The sequence below is a fragment of the Lotus japonicus genome, chromosome 3 (assembly GCF_012489685.1).
Source record: "Lotus japonicus ecotype B-129 chromosome 3, LjGifu_v1.2".
Taxonomy (NCBI): domain Eukaryota; kingdom Viridiplantae; phylum Streptophyta; class Magnoliopsida; order Fabales; family Fabaceae; genus Lotus; species Lotus japonicus.
Window position 1 is genome coordinate 37,951,124 of NC_080043.1, and position 22,993 is coordinate 37,974,116.

The 22,993-nt window shown below is 38.9% G+C and overlaps 4 protein-coding genes across 7 annotated transcripts; 2 read left to right on the forward strand and 2 right to left on the reverse strand.

Moving 5' to 3' along the window:
- Window positions 1-6,370: 6,370 nt before the first annotated feature.
- LOC130744092 (uncharacterized) lies at window positions 6,371-6,880 on the reverse strand. Its single transcript, XM_057596286.1, has one exon. It carries the CDS (start codon window positions 6,878-6,880, stop codon window positions 6,371-6,373), a length of 510 nt encoding a protein of 169 aa, XP_057452269.1.
- Window positions 6,881-9,251: 2,371 nt separating this feature from the next.
- Window positions 9,252-12,221, forward strand: LOC130742378 (protein translation factor SUI1 homolog). Of its 3 annotated transcripts, none has more exons than XM_057594480.1 (5): window positions 9,252-9,411; window positions 9,929-10,015; window positions 10,938-11,146; window positions 11,222-11,275; window positions 11,938-12,221. In XM_057594480.1, the coding sequence occupies exons 2-5, from the start codon at window positions 9,979-9,981 to the stop codon at window positions 12,034-12,036; spliced, it is 399 nt and encodes a 132-aa protein (XP_057450463.1). In that variant the 5' UTR covers window positions 9,252-9,411; window positions 9,929-9,978; the 3' UTR covers window positions 12,037-12,221. The 3 variants fall into 3 exon arrangements, with proteins under 3 accessions (XP_057450463.1, XP_057450464.1, XP_057450465.1); XM_057594481.1 differs by having other exon boundaries at window positions 9,253-9,411; window positions 11,992-12,221; XM_057594482.1 differs by lacking the exon at window positions 9,252-9,411 and adding an exon at window positions 9,481-9,504 and having other exon boundaries at window positions 11,992-12,221.
- A 5,713-nt stretch (window positions 12,222-17,934) lies between these two features.
- LOC130742381 (DDRGK domain-containing protein 1) lies at window positions 17,935-22,003 on the forward strand. Of its 2 annotated transcripts, none has more exons than XM_057594483.1 (8): window positions 17,935-18,193; window positions 18,277-18,385; window positions 18,739-18,845; window positions 19,329-19,430; window positions 19,530-19,688; window positions 19,870-19,926; window positions 20,623-20,659; window positions 21,587-22,003. In XM_057594483.1, exons 1-8 carry the CDS (start codon window positions 18,074-18,076, stop codon window positions 21,790-21,792), a joined length of 897 nt encoding a protein of 298 aa, XP_057450466.1. In that variant the 5' UTR covers window positions 17,935-18,073; the 3' UTR covers window positions 21,793-22,003. The 2 variants fall into 2 exon arrangements, with proteins under 2 accessions (XP_057450466.1, XP_057450467.1); XM_057594484.1 differs by having other exon boundaries at window positions 18,054-18,193; window positions 18,288-18,385.
- Window positions 22,004-22,086: 83 nt separating this feature from the next.
- LOC130742382 (uncharacterized) lies at window positions 22,087-22,858 on the reverse strand. The gene has a single exon (XM_057594486.1). The coding sequence runs from the start codon at window positions 22,783-22,785 to the stop codon at window positions 22,222-22,224; it is 564 nt and encodes a 187-aa protein (XP_057450469.1). The 5' UTR covers window positions 22,786-22,858; the 3' UTR covers window positions 22,087-22,221.
- Between the last annotated feature and the right edge of the window lie 135 nt (window positions 22,859-22,993).

The following is a 22,993-nucleotide window of genomic DNA, read 5'->3' on the forward strand; positions in this document are numbered from 1 at the left end:
CATTGGTTATTCTAATCCTTCTGAAGTTGCTCCATCATCTCTTAAGAAAGGAACTTTCTCTATGTCAAAATATCATGCTCAAATTCCTTTATATTATCCTGTTGAAAGACCCAAAGTTGTCAGAACTTCTGGGTTAACTAACAAGAAAGGACCCAGAAAGTGGGTACCTAGGGATAAGATTATATATGTTGCAGATATCTTCAATAGGTTCATCGAAACTCCAACCATGGAACCTGGACAGTGGATGCAGGCAACACATGACGGGAGAAAGGCATATGTCCCAAGATCCAAAACTTGAACCTGAAGGTGAAGTTTATCTTGGAGGAATCAGTAGAGTAAGATCTGGTCATCGAATCATTGGTTTTTGATAAGAACCCCTCTGCTGATATTCTGAATCTATTCATGTTAGAATTAATGATAAGCTTGACTCTGACAAGTCAAAGCTAGCTGAAAAAGTTTGCAGAGATGAGCATGACTGTTTCAGAAAGAAACAAAGACTCAGAACTTGATAAACCAATTGCAACAACATCAGAAGATTCTACTACAACTTCTGACTTGCGTCATCAGAAGAAGAGTAGGTTCATAGCTTCTCATTCTGAAGTATCTGAAGATGAAATTTTGTCCAGAATGGAGATGTCACCAGAACCACACTTCTGCTCTCATCAGAAGATATACTAATCAGAAGCCAAGTATCACTTGGTATTCCTTATGAGGGGGAGTATTTCGTCTTATGCTCTTACTATTTTTTTTTCCACCTTCATTCTTTTTTCTTATGACAAAAAAGGGGAGAACTAATAGTATCTTGACAACTCCCTTATGTGATCAATTTATATGCTCTGACGATACATTCTGATTGATGTCATCTCCTTCAATGCTATGATACATCTTATGACTCAATTAACTCTGATCACATACTTCAATATAGCTCAGAATCTAGATACTTCGAACGTGGTTGATATTAAGTATTAGATTCAGGGGGAGCTTAGCTCAGAATCAAGCTCGAGTCTTGGATTCAGACGGAGCAAGATAAACTATACACATCAGGATAAGTTTTAACTCTGATACCTTATACTCTGAGTGTATTCAGTTTATTTGTTTAGAGTTGTTCATCAAAATACATGGTTTTGTCATCATCAAAAAGGGGGAGATTGTAAGATCAAGATTTGGTCATGTGGTACAACTCTATATTTTGATGATAACAAGTATTTATTTGTGGATGAACAATTATGGTACTCTAACGTTTGTCTTGAGTGTTTTGACAAACAGGTTCTGATTCTGATACCAGAAGATATATTCATCAGAAGATCTGAGGATCAGAAGATCTGAAGATCAGAAGTTCTGAAGATCAGAAGATCTGAAGGACCAGAGGCTCTGAAGGTCCAGAAGCTCTGAAGTTCCAGAAGCTCTGAAGGATCAGAAGCTCTGAAGTTACGAAGGTCAGAGGATGCAAGCTTCCCTCTGACTCTGATCACCAAGCTTCACAAGTTCCAACATGAAGCGTCGTCATATCAGAAGTAAATGGTTAAAGGAAAATGTCTCTATCAAGTAGTACAAGAGCAGTGTACTATTCTGACAAGCCTACCTACCAAGGTTCAGCCACAGCAGGTTCTGGAAGTTCCAGAAATGCCCTCCAACGGTCATATTCTCTCAACAGAAATATCCTTTGCACCTTGACTATTTAAGGCTGAAGAAAAGAAGAAAGAAGAGAGAGAGAAACCAAGAGCTGCAATACAAGAAAAGATTCTAGCCTCTACTTTCTTCATCTGTTCTTATTTAGTTTACACTCAGCTTATTCAGAAGCAAACCTTTGTAAACACCAACCTCATACAATTGTTTGATTTTCCTTAAGGGACCGGGTAGGTCAGTATCCTTAAGAAGACTAGGATCTATGTATCTTAGTGGTGATTCCTTAAGGGACCAGTTAGGTCAGTATCCTTGAGAAGACTAAGAGAGTGAATCTTAGTGTGAGCTAAGTCAGTGTATTGTTAGTCACTTGTAGGTTTCAAGTGCAGTTGTAACAATTATCTGATTAGTGGATTGTCTTCATTCTAAGAAAGAAGAAATCACCTTATCGGGTGGACTGGATTAGCTTGAGGGATTTATCAAGTGAACCAGGATAAAATACTTGTGTGCTCTTCTCTTCTCTCTATCTTTATCCGTTGCACCATCTATCTTAGATAAACCAAAAAGATTTACTTTAAATCTTAAGGGGAAAGTTTTTATATTCAAAACACTATTCAACCCCCCCTTCTTGTCGTTTTTCACACCTTCATCCTCGTCGGCGAACTCGCCTTCTCGATCTCTCGCAAGCCTTCAACGACTTCTTCACCTGCAGCAGGGACATTCCGAAGAGTTGCAGCGCCTTGCTACACTTTCAGAGAACCGACCCACAACTCCATCTCAACCTGAATCACACTCATCTTCTCCCAAAAACAACAGCAAGAAAACCAAAAACACCACAAATCCCTAATAGCCCCATATTGCAATCCCAAACTGCCCTGAAGCAAACCTGAACTTCGTTCTACCTCTGGATCCTCCAAGCCAGGGTCGTAAATGATTACAAGGATCAGAATCTAAGACGCATGGGTGTATGATTCAGAGAAAAAAGATTGAGACAGCGTGCGTGATGCGTGTTTGTTTGGAGTGGGGCCCTCTGCAACACAAAACCAGGGGATCTGATGAACCATCTCGATCTTCTTCCATGTTTCTTGCTTCACCTTGCTTCAACCCAGATCTTGCTTCAAACCCTTTTCTCTTTTCCATCACCTAAGGTAGAACGAAGGTTCCATCATATCGAGATCCAGATGCAGTTACAGGTTGCGGAGAGCGAGCAAGGTTTATTGATGACTTGATGTTGTTGCCTTTGGTGTTAGTGTTTGTGTTACTGGTTGTTTTCTGATCTGGAACTGTGAAACCATCGGAGGCGGTTGGAGGCGGAGCCGGCCACATCGGGGTTGGGGCTCGCAGAGGAGGAGGCGGAGTATGAGCTGAGGCTCCGGCGGAAGGTGGTGGTTGTGGTGGAGAGCATAAACAGTGAGAAAGGGAGAAGAAGAGAGTCTATTTACTCTATTGCCCTTTTATCATCTATTAAATCCTAACCATCCAATAAAAGAATATTCTAAGATTCTCAGATCCAACGGCATATGATGATGGTCCACCGGTGGTCCGATTTGAAACTTGCCCACCCTAGTGGGCACCCATAATTATTGTTGTGGTGGCTATGCTTTGCTTCAATGCTTCTTTCTATGCTTCCACGTCACCTATTTCATGCAATGTCTCGTGCTTTGATGGTTTGGTCCTTCACGGCCAGATGGAAGTGTTGTGTCTTGTGCATATTATAAACTAGTATAGAGCCCGTTCGATGCACCTGTAAACATTTAGACAACCCCTTTATCATGGGTCATTTAGTCAATTAGTTTGTATGATTTCCTAAATTTTTTACGATAAGGTTGGGTACTAATTCAATTAACCAGCATTTGAGCAACATATATTATATACCTTATTCGTACATTTTTGTAAGAATTATTTATTTATCTTTTACATGTAAGATCGCGCTGAGATCACACCCACAAGCTTCATACTAATCATAAAGGGAAAACCCATGATAAAAGATAAATAAATAATTCCCTTTTAATTAGATAATTGTGCAGTAATAAGTTTGGTTGGCCCTTTACGATTAGTAAGAATTATTTATTTTTTGGCAATTTTTATCATTTTATCATTTTATCATTGATTAGGGTTTAACGTTGTGATTTGATGCGGCGATTGTAATTTCAAAAACTATTCTCTCCAGAAGTTCTCTGGTTCATGGATTTCCTCTTTGAAGCTCTTCCTTCATACTCTTCCATCTCAAGGTAATTTTCTTCTTCACATCTTCTATTGTGGCTTGGTTTAGGGTTTCATATACTTGGGGAATTTCATGGTAATCAAGTGTATGGTACATATTAGCTATAGTATCAGTTAATGTTAGATGTGAAAGGTTTTTATGTTGCTTTTGATTGTCCGCCGAAGCAATTATCTGTTTCATTCAATCTTGTGTGTTTGTGTGTAGCTCTACATGTAAATTCAATGCTTCAAAGCTTTAATGTTGCAGTAATGGAAAGATTGGGGTTTCAATTGAAGCCTAATGTCAGGTTTTTCTTCTCTTTTTCAGCATTGATGTTTCTTTGGCAACACTAGTCACTCTTATCTTGGAGATGCTTTCTGGTGTCACCATGAATTCCGCCTTTCGTTTCCTTGTCGTGTAGCACATGTTTTTTAGTGTTTAAAGTTTTGAGAGTGTGCCATGTATAACTAGGACTTTCGCTCGGTATTGGACCGAGGCTTTTGTTCACACGCATATTTCCCGTAAGAGCAGGTGTGGCCCCACCAGCCTTATTAGGCGGGGTCTTACAGTTGCTCGGGGCCCAATGACCATATAGGTTGCCCGAGACTTTTGGCCTAGTTAAAAATGCTCGCCCGTGTTTCGGGAAGACTTGACTCACCCATATTTCGGGGAGGTTCTTTGGATAAGAAACTTATCCGCACACGTCGCCTGCAGGGGCTACGGTCAGCGCCAGACTTTCCGAAGCGATCCCCACACATCAAGGTCGTGTTGGGATCGCCACCTTCAGGGATTTTTTTCCACCAGGCTGCCGTCTCAGGTTAGTAGTTAGGAGTATTGCTGAGAATATCCTTTTGTATTTGATTTTTGTAAATTTTACATCGAGGGATGCCTCGTTAAAAAACTCCCGTGTTGGAGGAAAAGAGTGCATCTTTATTTTTAGTCCAATTTTCTTGGTTGTTTCCTCGCCATATTCTCACTTTGCGACTGCTCCCTTGATCAGAGTATCGTACCCAGTATTTCGTCCTTTTCGCCCTACTTGATGCGTCGGGCTGATTTCGTTGGCCTCTTACCCCTATCCTCCAATTGTCCGCGTTTCCTCTAATCCTGACGACACCGCAACTGGCCATCTTTCCCTTCTGCCTCCCCCTTTTCTTCAGTCCCAGCTCGCCGACGAATTTCCCTTTTTCCTGCCTTTAACTTTGCCCCTTCTTCCCTCTCTCTTTCCTTCTGCGCGGGTGGGCTAAATGTGGGCAGCCCCCCGAAAGTGGTTCCCTTTCATTCCCAACTAAAAAGGTCAACGTTGTCCTCTACCAACTCACTCAGGAGCCGCTCTTGTTTAAAGGTGAGCCTAGGCTCAATCGCTAGTACGCCTCTCCTAGATGCATCCATGTCCCAACTCTCTCCATATAACTCGCTACTCGTATGAGTAAGGTGTCCTACTCGCCCTGCCTTCTGGGCCCCCTCACCCAAACTTTTCCGCTTCTTCACCTTATTCTCTTTTCTGCTATCCAGCTTTCCTCGCCTGCCCACGTCACTCTGGCCTTGTTTAGCCGGACGCTCTTGCCCGCCCTCAGTTACCACGGGCTCATGACACCTGTGTCCTTCGCCAGCTCCCCTCCTACCATACAAGTTTATGCAATCGCTGCAACATTTCATCGCCCCCCTCTGATCCATCGCAATTTTTCCATTTCCCCCACATAGCAATGGATACCTTGCCGCGAGGTAGGGCGTGGATGTCACCGCATGGAGACGACCTAAAATGTCTCGTCCTATGATGATGTCATAAACTGCCACAACCTGTAGGACCTTACCCTTAAAAGCTCGGCGTCCTCGCCCTTTCCAAAAACTGTGTCCAATTCCGCATAGCCGCGTACCTGAACCCGCGTTCCTGAGAAACCTACCAGGTTTCCTGTGTATGGTATCAGATCCCTGTCTGTAAGCCCCAATCGTTCGAATGCATCCCTGGAGATGATATCCGCGGACCTGCCTCGGTCCAAAAACACTCTCTGCACATTGAAACATTTAATTCTTACCATTATCACCGGCGGGTCATCTGCATGGGATGCGATGTTGCTGCCGTAAAGGCCCCCTGTGATTGTGTTAACCGCTCCGGCCATCGCCCCGCCCCTGTCGTAGACATCTTCCTCTGTTTCCTTCCCTTTCGCCACATTCATCTTCTCGTTTCCTGCATTCGGCGCTCGCTTCATGCTGTCCTCGTCTAAACCATGTCCTGCGACCTCGCGGTTGTCTTGCCTTGATCAACTGCCTAATTTGGCCCCTCAGAGATAAACAATCACTGGTTTTATGGCCTTCTAGGTTGTGAAATTCACACCACTTGGTCCGACCTTTGACGTTGTGCCGGGGGTCGATTCCGTCCTCGCCATCCTCGTCTGTTTCCGCAGCCATCGCCCCCAGGAGTGACTTTGCCAATTCTTAGCCCGCGTCCCCCTCTGACCTTTTTCGTCGGCGAGAGTTCGTTGCCCGCCGAGAACGCTTGCGCTCCACATTATCTTTCTTCGAATAGAGTGGTCTTTCCTTGATTTCCTAAATTAATTGGCCAACTTCCTTAACCTTTCGCACATTACTTGCCTCTTTCTCCTGTATCCGCTTCCTCGCCAGCGACACCTTTGCTGCCCTCAGCCGTTTCCTCTCACGCGCCTCATTTTCCTCTTCTATGATGTAGTCTCTCGCTCTGGCACGTACCTCCGTCATCGAGCGCGGTGGTTTCCTACTCAGCTCGCAGCTCAACTTTCTTGACGACAATCCGCTCCTAAAAGCGCATACGCATGTTCGAGGCTCAGCCTCCTCAAATCTCGCGGATGCGGTGCTGTACCGTTCCACGTACTGCTTCAACGTCTCTCGCACCTCTTGCCAAATCTGAAACAGATGCTCGACCTCGCTGGCAGAGAAATGGCTCAGGAATTTCGACGCGAAGTCGCGGAACTTCTTTATGGATCCCTGTGGCAGGGCCATAAACCAAGTCATTGCTGCGCCTCGGAAAGTGGAGGGAAGCATTCTACACTTTACCGCATCAGAAACCGCGCTAATCGCCATTTTCTTATTGAAACGTAGCAGATGATCTTGCGGATTGGTTCTTCCGTCATACGTTTCCAACACGAGGCTTGTCATACCGTCTGGTATGGTCACCTCTCGCACTGTTGCCGAGAAAGGTTTGATCGCCGCAACGGCCTCAGCCTCCTCCTCCTCGTCATTCCACTGCTTGAGGTGATAATACTTCAATTGCTCCTGCAAACACTCATTCTGCAGTCTCAAGTCGCCACTCAGCGCACAGCGTGCCTCTGTCCGACGATGCCTACTTGACCTCGCGGTGCATGGGGAATAAACGCGGCTCCGTTCCGGTTCCCCGCTACACTGTTGGCGAAATAATTCCATCAAGCTCTGTCGATGAAGCAAGAATTCAACCAAAAATCTCCAAATCACAGAAAACCTCTTAGAAAATCGAATTTCTCCAAACTAAATTGCGATCCACGTAGTCCGGGAATCAAAATCTACCGTTCCCCACAGACGGCGCCAAATGTTCCATCACGAACATTGAGATGAGGTATAGTACCTAAGATGCAAGGAACGTGATGTGAGATTTCTAGAGAGAAGTGAGAGTGTAACCGCTTAGAGAGAGAGAGTAACTGAATTTCAAGCTTGTTATTGTACAAATGAGCTAAGAGAGTCCCTTACAATTGGTATCCTTCCCCTATTTATAGTTGGGGGAATTGGGCCTAGCGCCTCTAAATCATTCTAATGGGCCAGTTGGGCCTTCGGGGCAAGGGCCCAAGTCCCTAATGTAATCCCCGCCTCAAGCCAGCGCCCCTAGGCGAGGGACCCTAGGGTCTCGCCCAGTCCAGACACTCATTTTGCAGTCTCAAGTCACCACCCAAGGCACGACGTGCCTCTGCCCGGCGGTGCCTATCTAACCTTGCGGTGCGCGGGGAAGAAACGTGGCTCCGTTCCGGCTCCTCACTATACTGTTGGCGAAACAACTCCATCAAGCTCTGTCGGCGAGGCAAGGATTCGATAAAAAATCTCCAAATTGCAGAAAACCTCCTAGAAAATCGAATTTCTCCAAACTCAATTGCAAACCACGTAGTCCGGGAATCAAAATCTACCGGTCCCCACAGACGGCGCCAAATGTTCCATCATGAACATTGAGATGAGGTATAGTACCTAAGGTGCAAGGAACGTGATGTGAGATTCCTAGAGAGAATGAGGGTGTAACCGCTTAGAGAGAGAAAGTAACTGAATTTTAAGCTTGTTATTTCTCAAATGAGTCAAGAGTCTTTTACAATTGGTATCCCTCCCCTATTTATAGTTGGGGGAGTTGGGCCTAGCGCCTCTAACTCATCCTAATGGGCCAGCTGGGCCTTCGGGACAAAGACCCAAGTCCCTGATGTGATCCTCGCCTTAGGCCAGCGTCCCTGGACGAGGGACCCTGGGGTCTCGCCCAGTAATGTTTTTATTAATGGAAAATAAATTTAATATAATTAATTTTAGTATTTTTTTCATAATTTTAGGAGTGCATATTTATGTGTATAACTATAATAATTTGATAGTGAGAATAATATGAGGATTAAAAAAAAAATAGATCTATACTACTAATTTATTTATGTTAAAATATTAAGGTTATGAGCTCCCACGGGGAGGAACATTTTACATGAAAATTTGTTCAGGTTTTAAAAAAACAGATGTTACAAAGTGGCTTGAAAATTCTAATCATAGATGAAGAAGGAAATGTTTCAAACAGAACCCATAATGTTGTGTATAAAGAAGTATTTAAAAATATTTGGTAAGTGAAAGGTATGTAGTACAACAGCAGTTAATTTTTTTTTAATATAACCCTAATCTGATTGTGATCAGTTGTTGGCAATCTGCTTCATGTCTCAGAGGTGACTGTATTTTCCATTATCTAATTGTTTCCAAGATATATCAGGTCTATTTAAACTTGGCATCAAATGAATTAATTGTTTTTTGCTGTTAAGCTAAACATAACTCATTGATGTGTTACTTTATTGCAGTGTATGAAACTAAGCTTTTTGATCACAAGTATGAAGATAGGATTTGTGGTGATCATTCCACATTATTGGCTGTATTAGGTTGTTGGATTATTTTCTAAGTTTCAGTTGTACTATGTACATGATATCACTTATTTTGATTAATTTGAAATTATTTCATTAATTTAGTTCTTTTTATAAATTTAACTCACAGGACGTTCAAAAAAAAAAACCTCACAAGTAAATCAACTCGCCGTACAACGCACGGGTAACAAAACAATTCCTTTCAACAAAGAAGATATCATCCTTCCAGGCAGCTACTACGGGTAGCGCGTGAATTCATTACCCTTTCCCACGCGTAGAGAATAGAGATCCATCTTCACACGTGACGCTTATGTCAATATTTCATTACAACTGGACTTTACCCAACCCCACCTTACGTTTCTTTATATATTTTCTTCTTCCAAAGTCACTTTTTTCCTTAACTTTTTCTCTCCACCCAAACGAAGCGTTTCGCAGAAGGTTCTTCCTTATCCATTTTTAGGGTTCCAATTCTCCATCGAAACCCTTAATCAGGATCAGGTAACGTCCAATTCTTGTTCCGTTTTGTTTTCTTTATCATAGATCTATTTTCTCCAACCGTCAATTTTAGGGTTTGGCTTGATTTCTTTCGTGGTAATTGTCGTCTGAATTCGATTGATTTTGAGGGTTTTATTCTGTTTCGATTGGATTTTGGTGAAAATCTTGTATTTTCTGTGACTTGGGATGTTACTTTTATCCTTTGCGATGACTCGATATGCCTTTCACAGATATATCTGATTCTTGTTTATTTAAAGGAATATTCAATTTGTTCATTGAATTTTCTTATTGAATTTGTTTTGCCAGATTTTGAATCATTTGATTTTATTAGATTTGCTGTTTCTCTAAACATGAGTTTTTTTTGTTACTAAGATCAGTTTGTGATCGGTCAGGGTACTGAGGTAGTATGTTTTGTTTATCAGTGCTGATAGATATATTGTTGTTGACAATGATTTTGATGCTGTATTATTCTGGAGTTTGGAGTCATAGTAATTCACTAACATTTTCATTCTGAATCCAGGTCTGAATAGTTTGTTTGGTTGGATCTTCTGCTTCGGAGAGCCAAATTTCATGTCTGAACTAGACGCAGCTATTCCTACTGCCTTTGGTATGTTTTAACTTCTTAACAGGTGTTGTCTGTGGATTAATTGTCTTATTCATGATATGCTATCACTCATGATGGGATGAACAAAAGTATGGTTGGGTTCTTTGGGAATGTTGTCTCTGAATAATAACATAGCATGTCTTTTATTTGAATATTTCCTCAAAAAGAATTCTACTGTACTATCTACGCTTGCTGAGTAACTTATGATTGATTATCTTGAGATTTCAATGTTTACACTGAACTTACATGGTACTATGCTCATTTATGTTAAAATCTGGATGTTACTCTGGAAAGAGGGATGCTATTTCTTACAAAAGTAGTAATGACACAGTCCAAGAATTAGTTTTATTAGTTTTAAAATTGAAAAACTCACTTGCCACGTGTGACTTGTTGAATTTAAAACCACATCATCCCTGTGTTTTATAACACTTCTTGCATTTCATGGGTCACATCATTCATAACAATAAGTAATTGTTCTCTGGAAATGTAATTGTTAACTGATTTTGCTCTGTTTTATTGCCTGGACATGAAATTTGACCTTCTTTTTAAGTTGTAACTATTACCAGAGGGTTGTTATTATTATTATTGTTATCATTATTTTGAGTAATACCATTATCAATTGATTACATTCCGTGGTTGAACCAGATGCAGAAGTTTTGGCAAGACTTGTAGAGAACTTTTCTCTGTAATAGAAATTTGTTTTTTAGCTGGTTTAAGGTGGTATTATGTTGAGCTTTTAATGTGTTGATAGTTAATACCTTTGGGTTTTCACAATTTGTGAAGGTTATGTGAAATTGATGCTCACAGCTTTGCACATCCTTTAATTTGTGGGACATTTGATTACTATGATTACAATAATCTGGTTTAACAATTAAATAATCTTAATGATATGTGAATGCTGTGTGGTTGTTTCAACAATCTTTAGATCCTTTTGCTGAGGCAAATGCTGAGGACTCTGGTGCTGGGTCATCAAAGGAGTACGTGCATATTCGTATACAACAGCGGAATGGTAGGAAAAGTTTGACAACTGTCCAAGGATTGAAGAAGGAGTTCAGCTATAACAAGATTCTTAAAGACCTTAAGAAGGAGTTCTGCTGCAATGGTACAGTTGTTCAGGATCCAGAACTAGGACAGGTGTGTTGGCATCCTCTTTTTAAGACAATGATCACCTACCCCTTGTTACTTCAAATAACATTTTTGTTTGTTTAGGTTATTCAACTTCAAGGTGATCAAAGGAAGAATGTATCTACCTTCCTAGTCCAGGTAATTACCACCCTCATCTTCAGAGTTATGCAGTTACTTGTTGGTTTGCTTTCTGAATTGTTTGATCCCTTTAAATTTTCTTCTATCCTGAGCCCCATGGGTATGACATATGAATGGTTTACTTACCCTGCACTTTATGTTGCTGTTTTTGTTTATGGAATCTTCATTGTTGTAATATGCATGAGTGGTTGTCTGAGAATCAATTTGTTATTTTGCATTTGGTTTATGCCAGTCCTCCTTCTGCTGTTTCCTCAGTTTTGGGAATGATCCACTAATGCAGTTGGATGTGTTTTCAAAAAATCCTGAGTGAGTTATATGTTGTTGCAGTTGTAATCTTTGCTATGGTCAGTTATTTGAGAAGCATGTTGGCCTTTAAAAAGTGATGCTTTTTCTAAGAGTTGGAAAATGGATTTTTGATTGGACTGGGCAAGTTTAAAAAGTGTATGAGTTATATAATTTATGCCCCTAGATTGAGCACTGATTTAAGCTGGAATTGAGCAAGTCATAGTTGGGTCTGGTCGTTGTCTTATATTCTTTAATTGATAGCATCTCATACTTGTGCCTTGTATGACAAATAAACATTATGTATGCCTTTCATTGTATTGACATTTGAATTATATATCTGGAAGTTTGTTATGGAAGATCTTGCCTTCAAATTATAGGATGGAGACAATTTTTTTTTATTCAATTTCCCCCCCACTTGTGGACATGAACAGGCTGGTATCGTGAAGAAGGAGCATATTAAGATTCATGGTTTCTGAGCTGCTGGGAACAAAAGAGTTAAGTGGTATCTAGCTCACTTCGAGTTGAGCATATATGTGATTGTGGTATTTCTTGTGTTCTGGTTTTAACATTTGTAATGTGGGATATGACATTATGTGCTATCTCCTGCAATAACATGTATCAAAGCACTTTGTCAGAGTTAAATACAACTTCATTTCGCTTATCAAGTACTTTAATGCATTACTCTAGTGTGCATGACTTTTTGGATTTGATTCCTCCACGACGAGGAATTCACTTTAAGGGAATAATAAGAAATTGTAGGTATTGGTTGGAAATTTATCGGTGAGATTTAACTTATCAAATAGCTTGTTATAACTATACACAGACACACATAAGATCATAGTTTTAGTTTCTGATTTTCGTTGAGTAATTATAACTTCACACTATTGGTTTTACGTAAAATTTCCACCTAGGTAGATAAACCAGGATTTTTTCTTATGCTAGCTTCAATATACCCATTTCGAATTGAGTTGATGGATGTATCAATATTGTTTGTTACTTATGCACCTTTTTTTGACGTTTTGGGAAATGCTAAATTTCATTAATAATGCACCAGAGGTGCCAAACTGTACAGGAAAATAAAACCACAATAGGCAATGAAAGAAAGAAAAGACCCCAACAAGGGATTAGAAGGATCCCCCCAAATTTCCTACACAGCGGTACCCAATTATCCATGGTTTATAATTGTCTGAGACATTCTCCTGGGTCATTGACCCATTCGAAAAAAGAGTTGCAAAACTCTTTCACAAGCACTGATAACCAGCTAAAGGAACGACGTATCATGACAACTACGGACTCCACATCAGCTTGATCTCCGCGAAAGGTTGCTTCAAATTGACCAAATTGTAGAGCACCAAACAGCCCAAGCACCTGCCCTCTGTCTAGAGTTCGAAAAACCATTTGTGTGCTGCAAAAAATGGGACTTGCTATCCACAAACGAGTCAAGTGTCGATCCCAACCAAGTGTAACAGACATTCCATACAGATGAGGAGAATGGACAAGAGAAGAATAGATGGAACAAATTCTCCTCTTCCAAGGCGAAAAAAGAACACAAAACAGCAACCCCTCTAATGGTACACCCCTTTTTTTGACGTGGAAGAGGTGGAATGAAGAGAGATAGAAAGAAAAGAAAAAGTAAGAGAGATAAATTATGAGATGTGATAGATGATAAGAGGAAAGAGATAAAAATAAAAATAGGTGGAAAATGAGGTGTGTATATATCATTGTTGATGGATGTATAGGAATTTAGAAGTTTTTTTTTTTTGGAAACACTAATGTAACCATGAAAAGGGCTTGCAACACAATTAATGATTGAAATTCGTGTGGTGAAAATTAAGTTGGTTCTACTTATGTGCGTCACTCTGTCCATAAGTTACTTTGCATTAATTATTTTTTCCATGTCAACCCTTATACTTAATACTTAACAATGAACAAAATCATCCTTTCCAAAATTTTGTGCTTTATTTTTAAGACCATTATCATTTAGAGATAGTGGAACATTAATAAAGGGAAATAATTATTGAATAGGGTAATTTTGGAAAATTATTAAAAAATTTATAAATTTATCGTTACTAATTAATTTTCTTAATTTTAGAGAAATAGATAAAAGTGACTTATAATAGAAGATGAGAGGATTATAATAGAATACGAGAGAGTAAGAACCTTAAGTTGTAGGAAGAAAAAAAAAATTAAATTAATGCATTAATTTTACTAACTTTGAATAACAATTGAAAGACCTGATTTTTTAAGAAGAACTTGCATGTATTTCTAGAGAAAAATTTATGAACCTCGACCTCTATAATTGTCGAGCAACATAAATTTTTTTTTTCACTACCAGCACCTTGGGTGGCCTAACCCTCGCTCCTATTTATGGGCACTTGAGGTTGAGAACGCACATGGAGCGGAAAATACACTAGGGGAATTGTTATTCAGACTCCCCAACAGCTATTCAGACCCTGTTAAATTTGTAAAATCCAAAAAAACCCTTTATGAAAAAAATTTCACTCGCACTGTGAAAGTGCGACCAAAACGCACTTGGAAAGTGCGTCCATCACGCACTTGGAAGGTGCGTCCATCACGCACTATCAACGTGCGTTTTGGTCGCACTTTCACAGTGCGAGCGAAACGCACTGATTTTTTTTTTCCTATTTAATTTCTGGAAGAAATTTGGGACTAACACTTATTGATTAAGATAATAGGATCATTCTGAGCTCAAATATGTAGTCAGAATCTCAAAATTCCGACACCTTGTAGTAGTCGCTTTAGAATCAGGAGCGGTGCGGTTTGGAAAATTGGACAATTTTTTATCTCGGATATGAAGTCGACCAACTGCAAAGTTGAAGAGAAAAATCAAACGATCATAACTTAGCACCTTCTTCTTTGAAGGTCCTAAGATTTGTGTAATTTAGCCAAATTCCTTCATCTGGTATTTTATTTTGAATTTCAAACATTTTTTTATTTCACCATAAATCTCAAAATATTCTAACTTGATTTACTGTGGAGTCTCATAATTTTTAAAAATCATATGACATCAGTTATGTACAGATTTACAGCAATTCGCCCTTTAAAAGTGCGTTTACTTCGCACGTTATACGTGCGTTATCGACGCAGTTTTAAAGTGCGTGCGTAACGCACTTCTAAAGTGCGTTTATTTGCAGAAAAAAAAAACGACAGTAACAACTCTCTACAATTGAAAATTTTTAAAAATGACATAAGATGGAGCTTGTGGTGGCGGTGGTGGCGGCGGCCATAGGGGTGGCGGTGGTTGTGGGTGGTGGTGGTGGTGGTGTGTGGTGGTGGGAGGGGGGGGGGGGGTGAGAGTAAGAGGAAAGAGGTAAGGAGAGAGGAGAGAGAATGTGAGAGGGGGTGGGATTTTTTTTATATTTTTTTCATTAAGGATATTTAAGTAATTTTGCATTTTTTCAGGGGTCTGAATAACTGTGGGGTGGGTCTAAATAACAATTCTCATACACTAAACCCCTCGATCACATTTTTCTTGAAGAATTTTCACCCACGTTTTTCTGATTCTTCACAATGAAATGTATAGAATGAAACTCAATGAAAACTTTGATCCTCTTAGTAAACTCATGAACTGAGAGAAGCTTTTTATTAGCTGAAGGAATACACAATACATTAGATGATACAAGAGGAGGAGAAGGGTGATCAATAAAGGTAATCTCAATATGGGTGATTGGCAAACTTGAACCATCGACAATTTGAACTTTATCAGGACCATCCTACTCGGGTGGCATAGATAGATTGTTAAGATCGGTAGTTAGATTTTGAGATGCTCTAGAGTCAACAAACCACTGATTTCTATTAAACTGATTCGGGTAAAGACCGCATTGGAAGTGGATTGCAGACGGCTGCACTAACTAGCATCATATATGTTGAGCCCGCAAAACTGACACACAATGTATGGACGTCCATGTCAATTTTGATTGTTCCCTTTATTTGGATATTGTGAATTCCCTCTCATGGATTTATTGTTGTTGTTGTTTTTGTTTCATGGGGACCTATTGTTGCGATAGTTATTAGATATAGTGAATAAATAGTTTACAACTTTACTTTTACCTTTACCTTGCTTATCTTAATTACTGAGTCGGTTACTTGGTTAATTGAGATAGTTAGGATAGTTAGGTTAGTTTCCTAAGTTTGTTAGTCAGTTAGCTGATTGGTTAAGAGTAACTTTACTCTTTGCATTGTATATAAGCAAGAATCTCTGTACAAACCCAATTCACTCATTCATTTTCAGTCAATAACAAATTCAGTTTCTTCTACCTTTCGCTTCTGCAATTTGTTATGGTAAGTTTGTTAGTCAGTTAGCTGATTGGTTAAGAGCAACTTTACTCTTTGCATTGTATATAAGCAAGAACCTCTGTACAAACCCAATTCACTCATTCATTTTCAGTCAATAACAAATTGAGTTTCTTCTACCTTTCGCTTCTGCAATTTGTTAATAGTTAGACCGGTTGTGGTGCGGATTAGACAAATTGCAAGTGTTACGAGCATATTTGGTTGTGGCAATTAGATTGTCTGTTGATGCCTCTACACTCTTGAGATAGGCTCCACGAGAGAGCAACAAGTCATGAAGCTCTTCAAATGAGAGATAATTCTCCCGAACACGGATGAGAGCGGCGATCTTCTTGTACGCTGCACCAAGCTCGGTCATAACATTCAATGTAATTCATCATTCAACAATCAATTACGGCTAACTCATATGTCTTGGCCTTGATTCCTTGATGAGTTGCAGGAAAACACCAACTGTTTGGGTGTCGAGGGTTGCGAGTGCAATATCCTCCTTCAGTTGCATAACACGCATTCAAGACATGTTGGCAAACAAATGCAACAAGATTGGTCACACCTTGTGAGAGGATGGGGATGACTTTGACATGGATAGACAAGAAGTGCCGAGAGTATTAGATGGTCTTGACGAAACTAATAGATCTATTCACCGGTTTGTGCATCATTGTCGCATTTGTGAATAAATAAAAAAATAATAAAACTGAATTAAAAGTCAATTTAAAACAATTAAATTATTTTCAATTATAACAAAACAATAATATTAAGTTTAAACATAAATATATTAAAATTTCTCATTGTTGAACTTATATATACATTTATTTAATTATTCAGTATATATACCTTTTTTTTAAAAGCAAAATTATTATTAGATGAATGGTCGATAAAATAAACGGCACTCAACAAAGTGAGCATAATCCCTTCCAATGAAACATAGAAAAACCTTAAAAAAAACAATTCAGGACAAACTAAATTGCTACCCGACGATCAATTGGGCAAAAGACCCTGGCAACCAATTGCTTTGGTGCACCACACATAAAACTTATGTAGCACAACACCTGAAAAACACTTGCATCAATTGCAGGATAAATTCCAAGCAACATCGAGCGACAAGTACCCACGTGTATTCATGGGTGTGAATAATTTTACGCACCACATATTTTATTTTATTTATGGGTATCCGTGAGAGTAGATAATTTTGACATCCCTAATTAGGTTAGAAAATAAATTGGGGTATTTTGGGATTAATGTGAACATTGGATGGTGAGATTTGGAAAAACACCACGGCTCGTTAATGTTTCCTATCTTTAATTGGCTGATACGACTTTTTGAAAAGTTTGAGCCTAACATTTTTAATTAGATCAACTTCCAAAAAGGCCTAGACATTTCTTATGTATTTATCTAGTATTCATTACCAAGTATGATGTAAGCTCCTACGAGCGGTTTGGTCTTTTTCCACTCCTATGAAAATGATTATTTTCTTGTAACATAGTTTCTCAATGCCGGAAGGCGAGAGCCTTGATTGTCTTCTTTACCAACAAGGTTCATCACAATTGGTAATGAATTTTGTAAGTATTATTTCGATGATACTATTCTTGGATAGTGTATATAAATAAAAATTTATGAAGAAATACATACTCATTTAATGTGATCTTAAAGTCTCAATTAGATTAGTCTCCGGCTTGGCCAAATGAATGACATGAAATTGTTGGATCATGTTAGTGTGAGTGATGATTGATGTACACCCAATACTACAGACACATATGAGCCCTTCTCTCTCTATCTCTCTCAATCTTTCAATTTCATTACATCATATATTACACTTATCACTTATTTCTCATATCTTCGTATTTATCTCTAGTGATCTACACCCTTCGGATGTCTACCAAACTTTAAAATGTGAACGTGGTTTACTTTACATTTCATTTTGGAAAAACAAATACATTTGTTGGTAACATTTCATTTTTTTTTTGAAATGTAGCATTTCATTTCATTATTTACTAAACTTCAAAAAGGGATATGAATTACTTTCAAAAAATAAAAGGGATATGAACGCCACTAAAAATAAAAGGGACATAACGACGTCGTTTCATCCGATGAATATCATCCAAAACGTGAAAGTAAAACCGTGATGATCATCTCTATTCGCAGCGAAATCCATTTCGTGAGAAACCACCGAACAAGCCAGGAAAAACTGGAGCACCATTTGCATCAATGGAGGAACTACTCGTAGCTGTACTCTCGATTCTCCTGCTGGGAGCACTGATCCCACTCTATCTATGGAAGCGTCGTCAGGATTCTCAACCCTCCGCTCACCACGACGAACCTCAACAGGTTTGCAACCTTCACTTTTCCCCTCATCTCGCCGCCAAAACCCTAATGACACCATTCTTAGATCAATTTAACAAATTCGGCAGGCTCCACGCAGGGAAACTGTGGTGCGCGCCACCGCAACTCGCCGCATGCGTCGGAGACCGGCGGCGTCTGGAGCTAGCACTTCTTCAGATCCACCTGCAGCGCTTCAAGGTTTCTCGCATAACTCGTTGATTTTAATTCAATTTTTTTTCATGTGCGTAGAAACTTTTGCGTTTTGGTGATGATTATGCATCACTGTGTTACATTAGATGCGTATGCACTTTGTTGTAAATTGTTTGCGGTAGAATTTCATCCTTTGGGGTCAAATATTTGGCAATGTTATTTATTTGGCGTACTGTTTTTGTTATGTGGAAATATTGTTAGATCTTTGTTTGTTTGGTGATATGAAATGGAAGCATGATAAGTGCACTGCTGTGTTTGAACTTGGAAGGATGTATAAAGTTGATTATGAAACTGAGTTGCATTTTTTTGAAGTGATCAACTGTTTGTATACGTTTGAACAGATTCGGCAGGTGAAAGCGATGATGAAGCTGGTGGTGGCGAGTCTTATGAGGCTAGAGCATCAAAGAAAAAAGAAATGAAAAGGCAAGAGAGGGAAGCTCGGCGACAGGTATTCTTTCTTTATAACATGTTTAAAACTGATTCAATTCATTTCTCAGTAATTAAAGATACCTGGATGTACTTTTGGCTAACATTTTGTTATTCACAGCATGGCTTGTTACTTACTGTTCCAAAAGGCAAAGTCATTTGAATTTGACTTACCAAAAAGGAGGGTTTCTAGATGTCAAGGATGTTGTGCGTTTTTAAAGCTTGAATTTGGATACTGATGTTTTTAATTTGTATATAATTCTCAAGCTAATGTCTTAAACTGTTGAGTATATGATAGAAGGGCTTTGAAGAATACTAGTCAGACTTAACATTTAGATATGGGTGACAAATGTATTAGTCTGAACACCCTCCCCTCAGTATTTTTATGTATTCCTTGAATTCTGGTGCCTAGGTTTTAGTTTTTACTCCCCACCCCCTCCCCGCGGGGTTTCGATGTTGATTGAAGTTTGAGTAGTTATTTAATCCTGGTGTATCTTTTTGGAAGGCTGAAGAAGCTGCGCGAGAGTCAAGGAATTCAAAGCAAGACCGCTATGCAGAAATGCGAAGGTTGAAGGATGAAGAGCGCGAGGCGCAGGAGCGCATGTTGGTGAGTTAACAACACAACCTTATTCTGATTTGGTTTCAGGATTTAATTTCTCATGGTATATCAATCGGCAAAGTACATGCTTCCTCATGGTTAATACAGGAAGAGGAGGCCAAGGCTCGGAAGGCCAAGGAGGAGGAAGCAGCTGCATTAGAGTTTGACAAGTGGAAAGGGGAATTTTCAGTTGATGATGAAGGTACCCTTGAAGATGTGCAGGAAAAGACTGAAGACTTGCTATCCAATTTTGTAGAATATATCAAGGTTACTCTACAATCTTACTTTCCTTCAGTTCTCCTTACTAAATTTTGAGAAAAGTTAAATATTTCTTTAGGGCATCAATAGATTCAAAACCTTATCTCAACTAGCTAGAGTTATAAATGTTTGCTTTTGAGATGTTTTATAACCATTCTAATTTACATTTAATATTTTTTAAATCATTCAGAAACACAAATGTGTTCCCTTAGAGGACCTTGCTGCAGAATTTAAATTGCGCACTCAGGTATTCTATCCCTTTAAACCCATTGACTCCCTCCATCACAACCTTTTCTTGTATTGGTTGTTGCTATATATTTCATTCGAGGAGCAATATAAATGAGCTTATAGGTAAAGATGGGTAATGGAGAAATTTAATTAATATAGTTGATAACAATAATAAAATTAAGAAGCTATGAGATAAGTTCGTTTACACCCTTGCTTTGGTCAAATGAGCTTATAAGCTAGTCAAATATATTTTAAGCTAGCTTAAATGTATTATCAAACACACTCATTGGAGTACAGCACTAATACAGGTGAATACCGTAGACCAAATGGAGGGCACTCTAATGGTGGGAGGTCAAACCATTGCGAGATCTAGTTTAAAAGGGTTTATCATTAGAAATGTTTCATGACTAGATATTATAGTGTTGTAGTTAATCGCACCTAGTGAGAAAAGGCTTTGGTGGTTTTTTTTTTTTTCCAGAGAAAGGTTACAGGTATCTTAAGTTGAGTTACAGTGCTATGCTCAGCTTGTATTTAGGGTTTAGGGTGTTAAACCAGCTGGTCAAATCCTTTTCTAATGTTTCTATGTAGTGAAGCCTTAATTACTTACTTTGTTGGGGGTTCTATATCATTGTATTTAAGTATGAATTGAACTGTTATATGAGTTGTAGTTTTTGTCAATGGCCTTCCCTTCTTATGACACACTAAACTGATGCAGGAATGTATCAATCGCATCACATCTCTGGAAAGCATGGGTAAGAGCCTTTCTTTTAGATCTATTACCCTTCCTGTTTTATATTTTTCTTATTTTTGTCTTCTTCATCACCAACCCTGTGTTGGGATCTAGATAGCCAATTTACATTGTTAGATGGCCAAGTCATTGGCAAGGTTTTCAATAAATGGAAGAAATATTTGACTCAGTTGGGAAGCCTCATATCTTTTATGCTTTATACCCCATTGTCACAACTCACAAGCTATGGGCTGTCCCTTGCCCGGGTCTGCCCTTATATCAGAACCTTCCTACAAAGAACGGCTAGGCATAATTTTAAATAGCACATCCCACTTTATGTTACTCAATTTACCATATTTTTAACCAACAGTATGTTTTTTTTTTCCCTTGTGCGATCAAGGAGCATACATTACAATATACTGTGTCAAAGTTACTGTGTTAGGAGTTCTCTGATGATTTTCATCATTAAATGGCCAATTGTAATTTATGTTGATTTTACTTTAGTTTTGGCATAGTTGCCTTCTGACCTTGTCATCTGATAAATTTATATTCTGCATTTTCCTCCTAAAGAGTCTGTATAACTACAAATTCATTTCATAGAAGGTTTTTTTTAATGTTTGGAAAACAATTGAAATGATGCTTCTTTTTATAGACTTCAATCTCTAATCATTACTTGCTGGAGCTTATAATCAGCACTGCTGCTGCTTCCCCTTAGTTTTGCTTGTTGCTTTGAAACAGTAATTTCTCTTTGATGACCCATCTTACTGTTCTGGAGAGATCAATATTTTTGCCAGGATTACCATGATGATTTTGTAATGTAGTTGCAGCCTGACAAAATTAAAATTGTTATACTCCTGAAATGTTATTGGCTTTTTAAAGACTATAATGTCATATTCTTGTGTTTCATCTATTCCTGCTGACGGATATAATAGTAAGTTCATTTATGCATCAGGTCGGCTTTCGGGTGTCATGGATGATAGGGGCAAATTTATATACATCTCACAAGAAGAGATGAAAGCTGTTGCTGATTATATTAAGCGGCAAGGGAGGGTTAGCATTTCCCACTTAGCTAGTAAATCAAACCAGTTCATTGATTTGGAGCCAAAAGTTGAATACACTGAGGACATAAGTAATGTGGAGGAGATAACTGTCAGCTGACAAGGTTTTTTTGACTGAAAATCCCGTGGTGTACATAAGAAAAAGAATGGCAGTTATCTGATTTGTCTAAGATTTGGTTCAACACTTTTTGTTAACAACTTTTGTATGTAACTGCAATTTCAGATTTTACCTGCAAATGCATTTTCCTGCCGAAATTAGTATTGAAAGAGAATGTATTAATTGGAAATTCAGTTGAAAATTTTCCATGCAACAAATAGCGCTCACACTTGAATCTTCTGTTACTTTTATGACTAGCACAATCTTTTTCGGTATATTTAAGTATCCCACAATGTCTAATTGCAAAGAAAAAATGTACTCCCTTACAAATATATATTCTGTAAAAAATGACAACATGGAAAAGGCGCCTTTTCCTTGACTAAAACCACCATATTAACCAATTAAAAAGAGAAAATCCAGGTTACGTCACTATCAAAGCTTGATTTTGTCTATGCACTTAGTAACAGCATGCATAGAACTTATACTAACAGAGATGTCACAAGAGCTGTAAGCCGTGGCCTTCAATTTGATGAATTTGAGTATACTCGCTTTCCCAGGAAGTTCAGCCGTTGATGTCAAATTCAAGGACCCTGATACAACATCTGACCAAAATTTGGGATCTTGTATCAACTTTCCCACCATAAATATTGCACCAGTGGTCACATTAACTGTGCCGCGTGCTGGGACAAACGCTGCCCCTATTGGAACTTCACCTACAATGGTATTATCATAGTTCACATAAGCGGTTGAGTTTATGTAGTTGAAGCTTCCATAGTTTGGATTCACTATTGTGATCAATGTGTCCAGTGTTACATTCATGGTTGAATTGGCTGAGAGGGGAAATTGAAAGTTTTCGATGCCAACTAGGTCGACTCTGATAACAGGATTCTTGGGTTTAAAGACGGTCAGACTCAAGGTCACAATCACTACGGTAGCAATTATCAGGAGGAGTAAAGACACCCCCAAGCAAATTTTGAGGCCCCTACCTTTAGCCATGGTTTCTGTTTCTAGGATTGTGTCGGATAACAACAGAAAAAAATAAAATTGGGGGGAAAATCAGCGAGTTAAAACTTGTGATTCTGTTGGATTATGTATGTGTTTCTTTGATGAACATATTTATAGAGATGACCCCATCTTCCTCTTTATATTTTTTAATTATAGATAAATTAAAATCCAGACTATGGGTCAATAAGTAACATGATCC

Bases quoted from the DNA above. Each gene is read 5' to 3' on its own strand.
- LOC130742378 (XM_057594480.1), top strand. From the start codon at position 9,979: ATGTCTGAACTAGACGCAGCTATTCCTACTGCCTTTG. The intron at 10,016-10,937 runs GTATGTTTTAAC...AACAATCTTTAG, and splicing joins AGCTATTCCTACTGCCTTTG to ATCCTTTTGCTGAGGCAAAT. The intron at 11,276-11,937 runs GTAATTACCACC...TTCAAATTATAG, and splicing joins TATCTACCTTCCTAGTCCAG to GATGGAGACAATTTTTTTTT.
- LOC130744092 (XM_057596286.1), bottom strand. From the start codon at position 6,880: ATGGCGATTAGCGCGGTTTCTGATGCGGTAAAGTGTAGAATGCTTCCC.
- LOC130742382 (XM_057594486.1), bottom strand. From the start codon at position 22,785: ATGGCTAAAGGTAGGGGCCTCAAAATTTGCTTGGGGGTGTCTTTACTC.
- LOC130742381 (XM_057594483.1), top strand. From the start codon at position 18,074: ATGGAGGAACTACTCGTAGCTGTACTCTCGATTCTCCTGCTGGGAGCA. The intron at 19,431-19,529 runs GTGAGTTAACAA...TGGTTAATACAG, and splicing joins AGGCGCAGGAGCGCATGTTG to GAAGAGGAGGCCAAGGCTCG. The intron at 19,927-20,622 runs GTATTCTATCCC...AAACTGATGCAG, and splicing joins AATTTAAATTGCGCACTCAG to GAATGTATCAATCGCATCAC.